The sequence below is a fragment of the Serpula lacrymans genome, assembly GCF_000218685.1.
Source record: "Serpula lacrymans var. lacrymans S7.9 unplaced genomic scaffold SERLAscaffold_7, whole genome shotgun sequence".
Taxonomy (NCBI): domain Eukaryota; kingdom Fungi; phylum Basidiomycota; class Agaricomycetes; order Boletales; family Serpulaceae; genus Serpula; species Serpula lacrymans.
In genome coordinates, this window is record NW_006763296.1 from 804,211 (window position 1) to 821,148 (window position 16,938).

The window sequence follows — 16,938 nt, forward strand, 5'->3', positions numbered from 1 at the left end:
TATAAGGTGATCATACCTCCTTGTTCCAGTCCTCATCAATATCCCAGCTGTCTAGTGCTGGCTCATCCCATTTTCCCCAAATACCGCCATCAGCATCAGCTTGGACCCATGTGTTAACATCAAGGTTCCAAGCAGATATATCCTCTTCTATCAGGTTATTCTCACTGAGGTTTGAGTCCGTCCAGGGTGCTTCTATGTAGTCTTCGTCTCCGTCGGTCACTTCACTTTGTTCATCTTCATACAGACAGTCTTGATCGAGCTGCTTTTCATCAAGGTGTGGCTCTTCTTCGCAATGTGAGTGCCAGTCTAGAACCGCTCGAGAGATACCGCCAACGAGTTCGACCTCCCAAGCACTTCTTTTCCCCCCATCTTTTCGCAGCCGCAGTTTGGTGTGTATCTCAATGGCATCCATCATCACTTCTATACGGCCCCCGCATGACACGCTCACGTTTGGTATGAACCACAGCCCTTCCATTCTGGTGACTTCCTCCCCTCGTTGCTCCATGTTTGTCACTATGAGGTCTCCTACGTGGTCAAGCGAACTAGGTTTCCCAGCACTAGCATGCGAAAAATAGGAATGCGCAGCCAGGAGTTCGTGATTTGGCCTCCCCAAGGCCCTTTCCAGTACGTTCTTTCGCTTATTCGATCTCATTTCCGTTGAAGGGCTGTCATCTAGCCTTCGAAATTCGGCGACTTGGCTTGCACCGCCTAACTCCTCGTCTCTGCCCCATTCATCTCGCTCCAGTGCCGTCCCAACGCTGCTGGTAACGACACTGTATCCCCATTCGTTTGCTGCTTCCTGACACCACTGCACAAACTCGTCCACTGTCCACTCGAATTTATGATCTTGGTGTCGGAAGATGCGCGTTGTGCGCCCTGTTGGATCTGGGTATCCTTCATCGCGTGGTGCATCGGGAGCAGAAAATCTTGCGTTGAAATCGTAGGAAGGAGTTGTCATCAGAAATATGCGGGGGTGGTAGACCCCAAGGATGACGGGGGCAAAATCAGATAAGATGGCATCAGGGAGGTGTTCAACACTCCAGCACGTGAATAAGACTTGGATGTTGTATGTTGGAGAGGAAAATGTAAACGGACTTACACCTCGGTAGCAACTATGCATTCTGCGTTGGTGAATTCTGGATTGATGGCCTCTAGTCCACCTTTCCATATCTGAACTTCAAGAGGCTCCCAACGCGCGTACGGCTCTCTAGCTGATGGAGCAGTGCATTCTACAGCGTATTTAAGGTCTCTAGATGAAATGTCGAGGCCTGCGAGACGTCGCGGGTGCAGGTTTCGGATTTCGTTTTCATGCTCCTCTTCAGGGTGGTTTCTAGTAAGAATATTGATAAGGTTTGGCTGCTTAGATGTTTCTAACAACTCTCTGTCGGATGGTAGCCATGGTGCGGGCTGGCATAACGTTGCGAGGAGTTCACCCTCTCCACATCCAAGGTCAACAACCTGGCATGATGTGTTACGATATAAGACAAGTCTCAAGGTTGGATCAGAGATCTAACGAACCCATGCAATGTTATCTCGTCGCAAGACGTTCAATACCCATATTTTTCTCTGTAGAAACAGTGGCGGCCAGAAGGTCACCTTGATTTCTGGAGTTGTTGTCAGAGTAGGCATATCCATCGCACGGATCGCATGGTATGTGTAATCAGCTGGCCCTTTCCTGCCGAAATGTGGACTAACTTGTTAACGCAAGGTACTATTATAGTTCATCCATAATCTGCTTTTCTTATCTGGTACGTCCGATTCTGTATGCTACTTCACCTGCTTGCGAGAAGGACAAAAGTCCTTTTCAAAACATGAAGTAGATAGTAAGAAAACGCTGCAATTTGATCTGTTCATAACAATGAAGTCAACGTCGAATAAAAAGATTTAACGCATTTGAAGCTAACAATTCCAATACACGATTAAGGGCTTGCAAACAAGTGAAAGAACATGGGCACAATGACATGCCATTGACAAGCACTATTATATGAGATGAGCGCATTCTACAACAAGGGCAGTTATGTTTGAGCAAAAAAAAAAAAAAGTGAAACCGACTACAAACAGCAAACAGACAAATTATTAAGACTTTCAAACGAGTGCAGCAGATTGTAAGTATCCTCGGAAAATAGAGTCCCGAACTGTGACACTCGGATGTTAGAATCGTCAATATGACCAACTTAGTCAAGCTCACCGTTTCCAATGATACTCTGTGTGGCTTTCGTATCCTGGACGACGGATGTGATGAGTACATGAGTTAGGGGAGGAAGTAAAACAGAAATACCACAACGCTGGTCAAATGGGTATATAGCACCCGTCTATTCTCATTGTTCCGCCTATGCACTTGCAAAAAGTGAGCACGGAAGTATTGTACAACCGACTCGTACTCATTGGCGCGGTCGCCATAGGAAAGGATACTAAGAGAAACGGCGTTAGCACGTGGTGCAAAAGGCACCGGGAACAGAACTAACTATTTGGAAACTGACAGCCCACTGTCGAGTTTCTTTTTCAGGATATCCGTCTTGTCTGAACGGTATGGTCAAAAACGACAACCATCTGATGGAAACGACTAACGCACTCAAAAATAAGACTAGATGAACTCTTTTCAAGAGTGGATTTGAACAAATTTGAGTGAATAGTTGCAGTGAGTCGTCGATTCTGTTGGTACGGGGATCTTCTTCAAGATACTGGACAAAGGTAGGAAAAATGTGAACAAATGATGCGGAGACCACTCAAAAAATCATACCTGGTCAAAGGCACTGATAGGGCTGACAAATATGATGGCGTTGGCATCATCAAAGTAGGGGACCCATGAATGCCGCTGACCCCTAGCGCCACCTACGTCAAATAGATGCCAAGTTACCGTCTTTCCATGAATATCAACATCGAATATATGCTCTGCAACACCCATAGTTTGAATACGTGCATGAAGTATGTCATCTATTACTCGCTGTATAAGTTAAATCTTACAAAAAATCATGTGCCACCGACCTGTAATTGGCACGTAGTTGCGCCCTGCAATACGTGTTATATCATTCAAGAAGCTGAAACCGATATGTTACAATGACTAATTTGACGCATAAGTGATGAATAACTTACAATTCTGACCACTCGTCTAACTTTATTTTCCTATTCGCGATCAAGGACTTCACAGTTGGATGTTCCCATAAAGCTTTGATTTCGTCCTGAGACTGATCCAGCATGGTAGCAACATCGTCCACTAAAGGGTCGGCATCGATGACCGATAAGGCTGTGCCAGCACGCTCAATTGTCAGTTCTGAGGTCTCGGAAATCTTTTTTGACCACCTTCCGATCAATTTATTACCTTTTTCTTTCGTCCTAGCTTGCCAACCACTCCTGACGAATACTTCACCCTTTTTCGAGCCGGCGACGGTGACACCCCCGCTCAACCGATCCGCTAACTGAGGTTCGGTGTTCGTGAGAGGAAGAAGACGACGACGAAGGTCAGCAATCGAGGGCCCGTGCCCTGATTTAATGGGGCTACCGGGTGCTTGGACATTTGTTGGGGATGGTGGGGATAAAGCAACACCAATCTGCGAACTGGCTGGAGAACTACGCCGTTTTGATGGTAAATCTTCGGTGTCTTCCAGGCGATCTATGGTGCTGTGAGCGTCACTGCCATCGTCGACATCATCCCAGGACTCGAGGGTGGATAGAATCTGTCTGATGGAACGAACAACGTTAAAGTATACGACTGTTCGCCATGACATACGCTCGCTCTCAAGGGAAGCTGGGCTATACATCAACTGAAATTGCTTTTGCAGTGTCGATTTGCCAGACTCTGCCTGCCCTAGTAGTAGGAGCTGATGATGATGATAGTCAGTACTTTTGTTCGAGTATATGCATACAGGATGTCTGAAAAACCTTAACATCGCCTTTTGACTTCTTTAGTTTCTCGCGCTCCTGCCTAAGGTCTTCATCAATCTGTTCTGATATGCGCCGTGCCTCTGACTCTTGCTGCAAACGCATATGTTTCTCTGCATCTGTCTCTGTAACAGGCGGACGCAGAGCCAGAGACAGAGGGTCTTCCTGACTACGGATGGACGATGTTCGCATCATTGTGGAAGGAAGAGAAAAGAAAACAGTCGCATATCTGTCCAAATTCAGCATTCAACGTTATAAGATTCAAGGTCACACCCCTTGCGTCACGATCCCGTCACACGTTACAATGGTGCGCTTTCCTCTTCTCCGCCATGATCCTCGGGCATTACCACTGACTTTTGCTATTATTTAGTCTGTAACTTTGCATACAACACTCGGCGAGCTGAAGGTGAGTTTCATGCAGCAAGCTCGCTCCTTAACGCCCTTTCTGAACCATTGTGCACAGATAGAAATTTTCTGCGAGGCAGTACCTAAGGCGGCAGAGGTACGCAAACTCCCGTTCAAGTAACTTCTTCCTGTCGTGATCGGCCGCCCATGATCAGAATTTTCTCGCACTATGCGCGTCTAAGTATTACGATGATTGCATTTTCCATCGTAACATCAAAGGCTTTATGGCTCAAGCTGGAGATCCAACCGGTTCCGGCAAGGGTGGTCAGAGCATATGGGGTAAACCTTTTGCAGACGAGATACGCTCCACCTTGAAGGTATCGTATGCTCGGGACAATTGGTCCGATTCTTCCGGCTGATCTAAATGTTGCCTTGTACCTCTCCTCTAGTTCAACGCCCGTGGTATGGTTGCTATGGCGAATTCTGGTCCAGACACCAACAAATCCCAGTTCTTTATAACCTACGCCAAACAACCCCATCTTGATGGCAAGTATACTATATTCGGGAAAGTCATAGATGGCGCAGATTCAACTCTTGACATCATGGAACGCGCTCCCGTCAACCCGAAAAACAGACCACTCTCAGAGATCAAATTGACACATGTAAGCCTACTCCCAAGCAATCAATTGATGAGTGACCCTGGATGACTCATATTATCTCTCAGATAACTATCCACGCAAATCCGATCGCTGATGCACAGTTGGTATCACGTTGAATGACTATCGTATTCTTGTTTCTGGTATATCAACTCGATGGACATTATCACAAAAGTATTACTGCAGACTGTGTCCTGTTTCCAACTTTACATGGTGTTGTTTCAAAGGTAATCCCACGTAATACACCGCTCGTGGCACTAAATATACAACAGAGAACACCCTACTCTAGAATGTACGTCTGAACGTTGGTATCATCGCTTGATAAACCCTACTAGCTCTTTTTGCAATTCTCTTTGTCTTCGCGCCTTCTCCAAATCATCGACGCTTCGTAAATCGTATATGATGTCGCGTGTTTTGCCAAAGTACACCTTGAGATTGATATCAGGATATGGCAATGATATTCCAAGTCAAAGTAGCGGCGACCTACCTCCTGCAAAAGGTTCCGCATTTTGATCTCCATGTCTTCGATCATCTTGCCCGTATTAGTGATATGTGAGGAGAAATCATGTAGAGGCCAATCGTTCTCAATCTGGTGAAATACGAAAGGGCATCAACATAGGAAATGTCATGTGTGCCGAGAATCGGAGCTAGATGATCAGAACCCACCTGTCTCGTCATACTTCCACTCAGGTTCAACTCCCCGTCCTTCTTCCATCCCTCAGTTGCTGTCTTCTGAGACACAGCCGGGAGTGCATTCTGCCGCTTCTCGGATTCTCCATTTTGCCGCGTAACAAGCTGCAACATAACCGTAGATGTCAGCTTGTAGTGTGCTTGCCTACCACGTTCTGAAGCTTCAAAAACGTGGATAGAGTCCCATGTTCCCGAAGGTTCATCAGGAGCAGACGAGTTCATGACTGGGGGCACAAAATCCATCAGTCTCCACGTAGTTGGTCATGGGACGATTGAGGGCTATTCACCTTTCTTGAGAAGAACCACGCCTGCGAATCCTCCGTCGTCCAAGTCCCAGAGGTATACTGAAGACACGCCACCCTCGTAATACCTATTCAAACGCCATTTGTTAAGCGTGAACATTAGAAGCAGTAACTTCGTACATTTCTCGGTAAGTATCGAAGGCTTCGTTGGCAGATATCTCGAGCTTGCGAAGTTTCGGAGACGGCGTTGTACCATCCTCCAACGGAGGATCATATTCATTCGACCACGGGGACCTAGCCAAAAAAACACAGGAGATATCCGTAAGCTAGATTTCTTATCTCGGTCCACATCACTCGTGCCTCTGGTTATGGGCTTGGCTTCGAATGATAAGTCCCCACGCCTGCATCAGGAGCGATAGGATAATGCGTGGGTGATCTCGACCGCCCATCTATCTCTGGTCAAGAAGCTGATGTTTGACTTACCTGTGACTCTCCCCGTCTCTATTGTAATCGCAAGCAAGATACTCCCGTCCAGTCGCGTGGTCTACTTTCACCTGCAAAGGCTGATCAACGCTGCCTAGTAGATCATCTGCGTAGTCGGGACAGATTCCAACCAAGGCCGCAACGTTTTCTTCCACTCGGGTTGGAGGAAGGCGGCGCATGAGATCTAGCATAGAATCGACTATATCGGTCATATTTTCCGAATAATATGTGGGATGTTGAATAAATGTGAGTTTCGAGTAGTTTCAGATCGAGTGAGTGTAGCTTAGACCGATAGAAATGTTAAGATTGAAGAATGTCTTTCAAGTCGCTTCTAGATGTGATTGGTGGCACGTGACAAGGGCTTGATGGATTCCGTATAAGGTAATAGTATTGGATATTTCCATATCTCACCGCCACGGTGGCATTGTAACAATCCAACTGGAAAGTCCCGGAGATAGCAGGAGGAAGTACTCTTGAGACAAGAATGACATTTCGCATCAGATAGTAACTTTCTTTCCTGATCGCAATGGTACTAGATCATCGGTACTACCCAGCAGAGCGACAGTTCTTTTCTTACACCCTGTCATCAGTGTCTCTCACGACCTCCCGAAGTTCCTGTTCCTTTACTGCTATATCCTTACCCTTTTCCCGCACACGTTCCGTGCCATCATCCCCCTGAGCCTTCTTTATATTTGCAAGCTCCATGACATTGAACTTCTGCAGCTGATAATAATCTTTTACGATGCTGACACCGCAAATGCTCTGGAAGTGTATCATTAGCTGCGAAGAAGCTAGTATGCAGTCAAAAAAAAAAATCAGAACGAACCTTGAAAAGTTCTATCAGGACAAAAACCTGAGCATCGTTGAGATCGACAAGATAATTTTGGGGCATGCATTTTGCTACCTCTTGAATGAGATCAATCCGCGGGACTGTGTTGTGATTTCGCGTCCGTATCTCAATCTTGTACTGTTATAGTATTTTAGTCAGTGGTAGAAGTAGCATGATATAAAAACTATATCAGAGCAAACGCACTCACACGATACGTTTGTGAAGGTCCGTCGTCCTCAATTTGCTGAGCAAAAAAAGGGGGGAAGACTCGTTGGCAGAGTGATCGTATTTCTGGTAGGTTGGCCGTACACGACCCCGATACCGGTACAAAACGGTGAACATACCTGCTCGTCGAGGATTTAATTTATGTAGGTTTATGGCAGAGACGACAGACAATACCCACTTCGTTCGAGCCACACCCGTTTTTTGCACGTTTTCAATATGGGTCGTTACGAGCCTCACCGGATCCACAGGAGGTTTGCAAGATATAAACACAACTGGTAGGGAGACATGCATGAGAACAGCACATGAGGTGAGCCGAAGCATATGATCCCATCACTTACCACAGGGTGTATTCGTTTGACAATTTGCTAGATAATGATATGGACCGTTGTCGTAAGTTGACAGTAATTATAGCGGGTGATATTTCATACCAAAACGTTGTTGTTTCCGAGGCCGCTTGATAGCGGCCAACTCTTTCGCAATCTGAGCTTCCACTGGCAAGTCGTCATCTAATTCTTCGGCATCAGAACAGTCTGCGATGTCTTCGGCCACGCGCCCTGCTCCCTCTGTTGGCCATACTTCAGCAGCGACCTTGTCATTTCCAGCTTAGATATTTCCACTCAAATTGTAATTTCGAAGTGCACATACCGATTCGAATAGATCATACAGCTCCCCGACACTTTGCCTCTCTTTTCCTTTCACGCAGCTCACCCAGACTCCCGGTCCATCAATCACAGGCTTACCCCATGTCGGCGTTCCGTCCTGGTCAACCACACAATCAAAAAAGGCATCAGCTAAAGTGGAACTTGAAGTCGTGGGATAACCACTGGCAGCACAATAGCTACAAAACTACTTACCGAACGGTACTTGCGCTTCCGGGGGTTTGCCATTTGATTCCGTGGGTCGGTCATTTGTGTTTATCGCAAAGGTATCAGCTGGTTATATACCGGGTATGAACTTTGGATGAGCTGAACTAGAGACGGAAGAGAAAAGCCTGATGATTTTGAGATCAGTCATGCCCCCTCATCTTGATAACCACGTGGTCGATAACAACATGCAAAAAGCCTGCAAGGAGAGCACAAGCACTCAAAAATGCTACTATCCTGGAACGATCCTCTTATAGTTTAGCTGATTGGCATGTAGAAAACAGCATATCATACTACTCTGAGTCAAACTGCGAGAGAATACGCCCACAACCGTAGTCTAAGCTATAGTAGCAAGCAAGGATTACTGTAACCAAGGCTAAGCCAGCTGTAGTTAGTACAGAGGGATGTATTTAATGCGGGTAGTTAAGACCTGGAAGTGCATGCCCAATACATTAAGTGAAAAGTTGTCCGTAAGATGCTGAAGAACAAACCAAAAAGGTGCTTTAAGTTAGACATAACTTGAATAATGTGTGCCTCCACCTCCACCGGGTCGTAATTAATTGACGAAGGGAATACAATCCAATCCTGTTGTCCTATAGCCTACCACTGGGCTACCTGCGGGGAAACTCTCAAGGTTTAAACGAAACTGAGGATTATTTGACTAGTCTTCCTCCTCCTCTTCATCTTCGTCGTCGTCGCCATCCTTCTGTTCGCCGCCCGTCCATTTACGTTCCCATAGTGGCGGAGTCGAAAATCGATCACGGTTGAGCAAAGGATGGTTATGGGGAAGGGATTGTTGGGCTGTTTTCATTCGTTCCAATAGATCTTCTCGTTCGTATAGAAGGTCGTTGATATAATCGATTGCTATGCAAATAGATGAAAGTCAGGCTCAATCACAATCAAAGAAAAGGAAGAGCAGGGAGGATGAGCAAAATATCAACGATACTTACTCTTCGAAAGAACAACATTTTCACTTCTCGGTCCAGCTCGTCCATCTACCTTGTCGCCATCTTCGTTCGTTTTGCCTCGTCCTCTTCTCTTCTTTCCTTTCCTATTGTTCTCCTCTTCCTCAAGCTGTATCGCCTCTCTGAGTGCGGGAACAGTATCACATAACGCTTCGTACCCCCTCCTGATATTCGCTCTACGTTTTTGTTCTGACTGGATATGATTGGCCTTCTTTTGTGAAGGCGATAACAGTGTCGGCTTGCTTGAAGAATTGGAACGCGAGTTAATAACAGTATCATGGGAAGAGCTAGGAGAAGGACGTGGACGTTTGTTGGAATGTGTTGTTTCTGCTGGCGGTGATCTCTTAGATGGGGGTAATGATGCAACAGGTGGTATTAAGGTGGACGACGATGCTGACGAATCGAGAGGCGAATGGCTTGACAAAGAGGATGGACTTTGGTGGCGTGCAGAAGATGTAGACACAGATATTGGGTTGACTGTACGGTGAAGAGGGGGAGAATGGAGCCGAGAGCGTGCGCTAGTTTGGACCGGTACTGGCAACGACTTGGACTTTGACTTGGTACGGGTAAATTCACTTGAAGGGTTACTGGATCGCTGATTTTGGCGGGTAGAATACAGGAAAGAAAAGCAGTTGGCTTGTGGATGTGGATCCCGGTTCATTGGTGTAACCGACCTCTCCCGGAGAGGTTGTGGTGGCTGCGAAACGAGAGGGTACTTCCACTTTTCAGCAGCATCAAGCGCCATGAGATCCTTCGTTGCCTTTTCGAGAGCTTCACGTCCATGCGCAGGTTGTACATCATCGTGAGCGATCTCGAGCTGCATGTCCCATTCTGGTGAAAAATCAGAGCAATCGAGCGAGGACAGGAAAGACTGGAAGGCGTGCGACTCAGAAGGGGTTAACAGAGACATCATATGGCAAATATACGGTTCCAGATGACCTGGGACCAAAAGACTCGATGGCAAACGTTGGGTGGAGGTCGTTGTCGGTAGTTGGTAGTTGGTATTTTCACTGTAATACCCTTTGGCTTACCGGTGACAGAGGGCCCGAGTGGGGTGATTTTCATTTCATAAGCATGTGGCTGTGTTTCCATGCGGATGGAATGAACCCTTTTGGGCGCTTAGTCATTGAGTAGGTCAAAACATCTATCTTATCTTTTTTTTTTGGTCATTACCCCACATTTCCTGTGTAGTTTTTTAGAAAACGAAATAATATGAAACGTCTTGCGCCCCCAGTCCTGAAAAAAGTGACAATAATCCCTTTCCACGAATCAGAAACTTCCGAAACGAGTGATGGAGACCCTCAGTTGTGTCCGCCGAGGCCTGGGTCAATTAAGAGCATCAAACTTTCTTCGTCTCCTCTGAGTCACCATCGGATCGGAACACTGCCTTTTTTTTGTAGAGTTTTCATCGGGCATCATGCATCATGCTTCGTACTACACACTGAACGTCCAGGCCTGTGGCCCCGAGTTGTATGGGATCTATGGGATTAGTCAGGAATATAGTCAATATGACCGCTTTTTAAATTCTACATCGTGCCTTTCTGAAATAAAAGCACCGTTGCTAACAACGATCAGAGTATTGAATGCCCGTACCCTTTTATTTCAGATTCTGTGTCACACCACTGCTGCTGATTTCAAGTTCGCAGTAGAACAAGAGCGCATGGACACTACACTTGATGTAATCCGGAGTTGTCCCAAATAACAGAGAACATGAGGCAAAAAGAGCGCGATCTGTGGCCATTGAATCTAAGTGAGGTCAGGGGACCAACGCACAATCTTGCACAAGCAACATGTGTCGGTTATGGTTTGGATTGAAATGCCCAACAAGATATACCCTTAAAGAATTAAAATTCGGTGTCAATGCTTGGCCGATTGTGCTTTCGATGCACGAAGTAGAGATGAACAGTGCTTACATTTTCGAGTGAGCCGATAGGGCCATGATGAGCCAGTTTTTATACAATGAGCGTCAATGCGAGTGAATGTGTAAAGTCAGCATGAATAGGTTGCCATAGCTATGGACGTGGGTGTGATCCAGAGGCCATCTCGTTAATTCCCTGGAGTACCCTCTCCGAGATAACCGCATTTATGGAGAAAGCGGCCTTTCAAGTTCAGACATCCAGACACGTTATCGAGTTTGTGTGTCAGTATTTTTTTAATAAAACCCAGTTCTGTGGCTTAGGGGCCAACTGGAGTCGTACTGGCTGTAAGTAGACACCAAGGACCCGAATGCATCAGTAGGGGGGGCAATGTTCGAAATATCATTAGTGCTCACCTGTGTCCGGTGGGTTTCGTTGGATATAATATCTGGCAATAACGTCATTGTATGCGCCCTACCGCCCACGTCTTGGCCACACAGCAGGTATCAATAGCAATCTTGGATGGTAAAGCGCGCGGAAACGAACACCCGAAAACTAGCTCGAGTGCGCGCGCTTTTGCACCCATAAATGTCAAAGCCATGTTTCTACTAGTGTGATCTTAGCATTGAATACCTAAGAAAATCAATAGACACGCACATACAACACACATCGAGCCACTGCCAAGCACTGGACAGTGGCTATCCACGAGAGAACAAAAGCACCAGACTTATGTTGGGTAACCAATATGGACACCATGATGGGGCAGTGATGTAGTACGAATCCATGGTATGCACTGCAGCATGGCTTGGCCATAAGTACATTTGTAGCTGGATTGACCGTAAATTTTGTACGATCACTGATCATGACGGGCTATGCGTATTGCTGTTAGTGGAAGCGCAGTAGCATGATAAGGCCTCACTCACGATTTTAGCGGCTTGAACTCCATGCCAAGGACTGCACAGGAAGACCAAGTATCTCAAGGTATTACCTTAAGGCGCGCGAAAAGAGTACCTTATCAATAATTATAATCAAGGCTTCCAGTGCTATGAAGGAACAGAAATATTTTGCGGACTGTGGCAACATTCACCAGATTATAGCAGCTTGGCACTTCCTTGAACCTTTAGTATTGTTATAAAATTACATCTAAGAACGAACATAACATATGATAAGCGCATGATTGGCTACCGCTATCGTCTATCTATTTCAGGGGGAGACCACTGCAGTTGGACCCTTGTGGCTGATAGATATTGAAGGGTGAGAGTGGTACGGCAGATAACAGCGAGTTATGCACGGAAAAATGGTGCCAAGTAGAGTGAAGGCAGAGTGCGAACAGCGCAAATGTGAATGTAGCGAAGATGGAATAGTTGGTATCGTTCGAATGAGTAGAGTATGCTGATGGAGATGGATTCCTATTACGGAAGAATGCAAAAAAAAAAAAAACAAGAAAAAAAAACAAAAAAAGTCAATGGAATAGCTCCTAAAAAACCACGATGAGTGACGATAAAGCAGATGGTTAGCTATACACGTACATTCCCAATATTTCACGATGGGGCGTCAACGCTTCTCTTAATGAACTACCGCTGAGATGCCAGGGATGACAACATGAGCCCCTGAGCCAACTCTCCTTTCCAAGAAACTCTCCTCAGGGCCTCGGCATAGTCAACCCATTCTCTTTTCCGCTCTCTGCTTTCCAACCAGTCATGGTCGAGGGATGCAACTTCAAGTTCGTAGAAGTGATATGTCGTCGATGGTGATTGTATCGTCGTTACATATCGCGTAATCTTGCCGCGCACACCAGCTTTTGAGGGGTGTGACATGTCATGCAATATAGGCAGGAAGGGAATAGGTCTATGATTAGGAGGTGAGGAGACGGAGAGGGAGACAAAGGGTGAGACCTTCTTCCAAGGCTTCCCGCGAGGCTGCTGCCTCTAACGTCCCATCTGACTGTTCCCATCCTCCTTTTGGTACTACGGACAAAGGTCAGTGAGCGAATGTTTGACGCAGGAGAAAACAGTCCGTAAACGAAAGAAGGGCTGACGTAGTTAGTGTGACAATGGACTGAACAGGAAAGGGATATTAGTCTGCAAGCATCGACTTACAAACCCACAAGTCCTGCCGTTTTCGACTGGTGATGACTAGAACTTTGCCCGCAGCTCTAGCTATCGGGATTGCGCAACAAACAACACGAGGAACTTCGCGTCCTTTAGTACCCATGGTAAATGCGGAGTAATATGACGTGGAGGAACAAAAGTATTGAGATGGAAAGAGATGAGCTTGCCAGCGGTGTAAATTCAAGGCGTTTGCATAAACAAGACTGGAGCTGATTGGCGGGTAACTAGAACACTATCGGAGCTGGAAGATATCTTCGCGGGTGTGCGAATATCGCTGGCAACCTGGGGGTTTTTAAAGTGATTCGGAGTTGCTGTGCTCTGTCGGAGGGCACTGAGCGTGAGATGGCAGAAAAACAACAGCGAAGATATTAACGTGCTAAAGCTGGGCAAGAAGGCAGAGGAAGCTTTCTAGGGTTCGTTGGGACTCTTCAAGAAACCCAAGGAACGATTGAGAGGGTAAAGGAGGCGAAGACCAATGTAGAGGGAAACTTGTGGGAGATGCCAGTGGTGCACAAGAAAAGTAGCCAGATACCAATAGCAGGTGTTGGTGAGATGGAACTTTTTTTCCTGTCCGAAACTTGGTCGTGTGTCTGAAATTACGAAGTGGCTTGTGGATATAAGTACACTACAGGTTGCCACCCGTTCACGCACGTTCGCCGGCATCAGTGCCGGCAACGCTGGTGGCTCTGTCGGATCTTGCCCCTGACCTCCCTATGGAGCCGTCCTTCAATCAATGTTCAAATCATTCACATCCTCTTTGTCTTCGCTTTTCTGCCTCAAATACGTCAGCTACAAGTCACATCGTGTGCACGCGTATTCACAGCTATTTTAGTGTGCATAGCACTTCATTTATCTACTTCCATCCATGGACGACACACGCAGACTTCATTAGGGCACCCGAAGGCGGGCATAAATCGGTTGTTCTGGAGCAAACACCAGGCTCAGCGCATCTGGCAATGGACGTGCTTCCGTGTCAAGTGTAAAGTACAAGTTCCACGCAATGTAAAGTAGGAAACTCGGCTACTCGTTCCACCTGCAGGATGCAAAATATTGTCAATACTTTCATAGCGGAGATATAATCAAATGGATACACATACGCGACTAAAAACATGCATAGGACACCAAACGCCATTGCACCAAACTATCGCATTTATGTCAGCCTCATAATCGGCCGGGGAAAAAAAAACTGGAATACGTGCCTCACGCAAAGCTTGTGCGCCACTTTTGCTCTCGGCCAACAGTCTGAATAATGCAACAAATTAACAGCAGCTTCTACAGCACATACTGCGCAATTGGACGTACGTTGGTAGAACAGCTACAGCACCAATGTACATGAATCCTCCGGCCACAAAGGGAATGACCTATAGACGCCAGCGATAAGCTAAAAACAGATCCAACGCTCATAAATGAAACCGGGCTTACCAGATCTGCGAATTGCACCGTTGTGCCCAATATGCCAGAGGCAGCTTGCTGTACCCCTGCTGCCAAGTCTGGGGATTGATTGCCCACGTCGGAAGCGGAAAGGTTGTGTATCGCAATTCCCATAAACGTTCTGCATAATGTCATGTGCGATCAGAATGACAAAAATCCGGCGCTACTGGATAAGGTTCACTTACCCAACCTAGTCATTTAAGAGCGAAGGGGTATGGGTTAGGTCATAAGAAGTTTACCAAAACGGAGCAACGGTAAACATACAAATGCGCCGATAGCAGTCAAAAACTGTGACTGCATGGCCTCTCGTTTAGTGAATCCACTTCGCACAAGAATCGAATAATCGGCTATTTCGTGAGGAATTTCGTGCGCAAAACAAGCCAGAGTGGTTGTCGCGCCAATAAGTGGAGACGAGTAGAAGGAGGCCGCCATACTGACAAGGTATTTGAAAAAGGACGGTTACGTGTAATACAAGAATAATAGATAGGGACGCTTACGCAAGACCATCCGTGCTACATTAGCACAATAATCAGATTTGGGAAAGAAGAGAGAAATGATGGACGGCACATATTGTGTACAAAGTCACCAAAAAGATTGAGATATGCCGATAACTTCGACGGAGATGTTGCAGAATTGTGAGGCTCGTCAGAATCTACTTTATGATCTGCGGCCGTATTTTTTGGGCCGCGTTCTCGGAGTCCATCAGCTGATGAGGACACGGATGCGCCAGAGGTGGTCGCTGAAGTTTTTGAGGGTTCAGCATGCGAGTGCGAATGCGAATGTGAGTGAGAATGGCCGCCTGACTCGTCTTCACCTCCCAAAACTCGCAATGTTTTCTCCATAATAAAAAACGTCGCAAAACCAACGAAAATCCCTAGCCTAAAAAGTCATATATGAGGCATAGTGAAACGAACATGAACTATCAACTGACCCAATAAGGATATTCCTCTTTTCCTCCACCATCACAAAGTGCACGCCGGGATCTTGGTGCTCTCCCATGAATGAATGAGGGACAAGATGTAAAAACACGTCAGAAAGTAGGCCTCCAGTCTGCAAAGAGAGGCGTTATAGCATAGATCCTACGAAACACGCATTTGTGGTACTAACCGCAAATGCGGTCATGGTATTTAAGGTATTAGCGTTAATTTCCGCAGGTATAAAGGCCAGAATTAAATTAGGGACCCTAGTCCCAAATATCAGTATACGTTCCGGTCGCGTTTTGATAATGTCTGAACCCACGAGCTGATGTAGAACGTTCCGAGGACTTGAGTAATACAAGACGTGCTCAGAAAGACGAAATAATAGGCATGACGCTTGCATCTACTGACCTGAGTTCCATCCAGGACCAAAAGGAAACAGCCAGGCAAAGACCTGACGCATTACAGGAGACTCCTTTTCCTCTGCTGCGAGTTTGAGAGCATTGAGACGTTGGATAGGAGCACATTCATGGATGTCTGTTTCCTGTTGGCAGAATACATACAAAAAAGAGAGCCCGTATGCGAAACGTTATAGTAGTAACTTATCAGAGTGACAGCTATGAATGTGTAACGGTTTTAACCACTGACCCGCACTACCAAAGGCTCCGCATCTTTACCTGAAGCCCTAACAACGTTCAAGGCAAGACAACACAAAAGAGTGAATAACAATAGTCGATTTAGATGGCTGTATCGTGCTGCCATGATGATAGCAGGAATTGAGAGAAAGTCTATGGCGGTCAACTCATTGCAGTTTCAAGGAACAGTACACACGCGAATGTCGTGCGAAGGCTATTCCTAATTTGGTCATGGATCGCGTTCGTTTCAGCCTTGCTTGAAAGACCACCAGCAGCCTCAAGCTTATAAGCTCACAATATCAGAATCCAATGTATCCTACGCCTCAAGAAAAGGCTGCTGTAGAAGCAGCTGAAAAGCTCATGGTGGAAACTATGGCTAGATACGACCCTTCTCACGACGCGTTTCATGGTCAGTGGCTCTTGCGTACGCATCAACTAGCGTATGCTCAAACTCGAATACGACCGATATCCTCCTTCAACTAGTCGAACGCGTTCGAAAGACAGCATTGTCAATTGCACGCGCTTTACCTTCGCAAAAACCTGACCTCTTGGTCGTCGAATTGGCTGCGCTCCTTCACGATGTCCTGGACAAGAAATACGTTTCTGCGGCCGAAGCAGCTGACCCTTACAAGTTCTTCTTACCTTTCTTTGAACAACTGGCTTCAGGGCTCGATCTGGATCTATTAACTGATGGCCGTGGACGTCAAATTTCAAAAATAGTGGAGAATGTATCTTGGACGACAGAAAAGAACTGCGCGAAATGGTGCATTAGAGGATTGGCATAGGGATTGTGTCGAGCTGCATTGCGTTC

At 46.3% G+C, this 16,938-nt stretch overlaps 9 protein-coding genes across 9 annotated transcripts in view; 2 read left to right on the top strand and 7 right to left on the bottom strand.

Moving 5' to 3' along the window:
• Positions 1-10: 10 nt before the first annotated feature.
• SERLADRAFT_438057 (uncharacterized protein) lies at positions 11-1,635 on the bottom strand (the record flags this gene model as incomplete). Its single annotated transcript, XM_007318398.1, has 3 exons — positions 11-1,037; positions 1,100-1,458; positions 1,519-1,635. 3 exons carry the CDS (start codon positions 1,633-1,635, stop codon positions 11-13), a joined length of 1,503 nt encoding a protein of 500 aa, XP_007318460.1.
• A 216-nt stretch (positions 1,636-1,851) lies between these two features.
• Positions 1,852-4,106, bottom strand: SERLADRAFT_467759 (uncharacterized protein; the record flags this gene model as incomplete). Its single annotated transcript, XM_007318399.1, has 10 exons — positions 1,852-2,135; positions 2,189-2,222; positions 2,279-2,411; positions 2,466-2,520; positions 2,573-2,681; positions 2,741-2,934; positions 2,986-3,038; positions 3,094-3,244; positions 3,320-3,818; positions 3,880-4,106. 10 exons carry the CDS (start codon positions 4,072-4,074, stop codon positions 2,086-2,088), a joined length of 1,473 nt encoding a protein of 490 aa, XP_007318461.1.
• Positions 4,107-4,173: 67 nt separating this feature from the next.
• Positions 4,174-5,297, top strand: SERLADRAFT_467761 (cyclophilin-type peptidyl-prolyl cis-trans isomerase; the record flags this gene model as incomplete). The annotated part of the gene is made up of 6 exons (XM_007319038.1): positions 4,174-4,186; positions 4,250-4,285; positions 4,343-4,381; positions 4,440-4,601; positions 4,674-4,886; positions 4,949-5,297. 6 exons carry the CDS (start codon positions 4,184-4,186, stop codon positions 4,997-4,999), a joined length of 504 nt encoding a protein of 167 aa, XP_007319100.1.
• SERLADRAFT_348978 (F-actin capping protein) lies at positions 5,192-6,507 on the bottom strand (the record flags this gene model as incomplete). The annotated part of the gene is made up of 7 exons (XM_007319039.1): positions 5,192-5,308; positions 5,368-5,469; positions 5,547-5,609; positions 5,673-5,794; positions 5,858-5,940; positions 5,993-6,106; positions 6,296-6,507. The coding sequence occupies 7 exons, from the start codon at positions 6,505-6,507 to the stop codon at positions 5,192-5,194; spliced, it is 813 nt and encodes a 270-aa protein (XP_007319101.1).
• Positions 6,508-6,762: 255 nt separating this feature from the next.
• On the bottom strand, positions 6,763-8,327 carry SERLADRAFT_467767 (uncharacterized protein; the record flags this gene model as incomplete). Its single annotated transcript, XM_007318400.1, has 8 exons — positions 6,763-7,057; positions 7,122-7,262; positions 7,333-7,468; positions 7,528-7,621; positions 7,688-7,714; positions 7,778-7,937; positions 7,995-8,108; positions 8,204-8,327. 8 exons carry the CDS (start codon positions 8,255-8,257, stop codon positions 6,869-6,871), a joined length of 915 nt encoding a protein of 304 aa, XP_007318462.1.
• Positions 8,328-8,873: 546 nt separating this feature from the next.
• Positions 8,874-10,090, bottom strand: SERLADRAFT_438062 (uncharacterized protein; the record flags this gene model as incomplete). The annotated part of the gene is made up of 2 exons (XM_007318401.1): positions 8,874-9,076; positions 9,163-10,090. 2 exons carry the CDS (start codon positions 10,088-10,090, stop codon positions 8,874-8,876), a joined length of 1,131 nt encoding a protein of 376 aa, XP_007318463.1.
• A 2,049-nt stretch (positions 10,091-12,139) lies between these two features.
• On the bottom strand, positions 12,140-13,728 carry SERLADRAFT_467770 (uncharacterized protein; the record flags this gene model as incomplete). The annotated part of the gene is made up of 5 exons (XM_007318402.1): positions 12,140-12,510; positions 12,563-12,831; positions 12,929-13,000; positions 13,133-13,462; positions 13,518-13,728. The coding sequence occupies 3 exons, from the start codon at positions 13,245-13,247 to the stop codon at positions 12,608-12,610; spliced, it is 411 nt and encodes a 136-aa protein (XP_007318464.1).
• Positions 13,729-13,917: 189 nt separating this feature from the next.
• SERLADRAFT_467772 (uncharacterized protein) lies at positions 13,918-16,299 on the bottom strand (the record flags this gene model as incomplete). The annotated part of the gene is made up of 14 exons (XM_007318403.1): positions 13,918-14,177; positions 14,242-14,285; positions 14,344-14,386; positions 14,447-14,505; positions 14,567-14,696; positions 14,761-14,765; positions 14,840-15,008; positions 15,073-15,087; positions 15,143-15,454; positions 15,507-15,625; positions 15,683-15,758; positions 15,815-15,839; positions 15,904-16,036; positions 16,141-16,299. 14 exons carry the CDS (start codon positions 16,252-16,254, stop codon positions 14,165-14,167), a joined length of 1,257 nt encoding a protein of 418 aa, XP_007318465.1.
• Positions 16,300-16,436: 137 nt separating this feature from the next.
• The window catches only part of SERLADRAFT_369699 (uncharacterized protein), a gene marked incomplete at both ends in the record, with an annotated part of 1,215 nt that continues 713 nt past the window's right edge, over positions 16,437-16,938 (top strand). Inside the window, 2 exons of the mRNA XM_007318404.1 lie at positions 16,437-16,536; positions 16,611-16,890. Coding sequence (XP_007318466.1) covers positions 16,437-16,536; positions 16,611-16,890 — 380 coding nt within the window. The remainder of the gene's footprint in view (positions 16,537-16,610; positions 16,891-16,938) is intronic.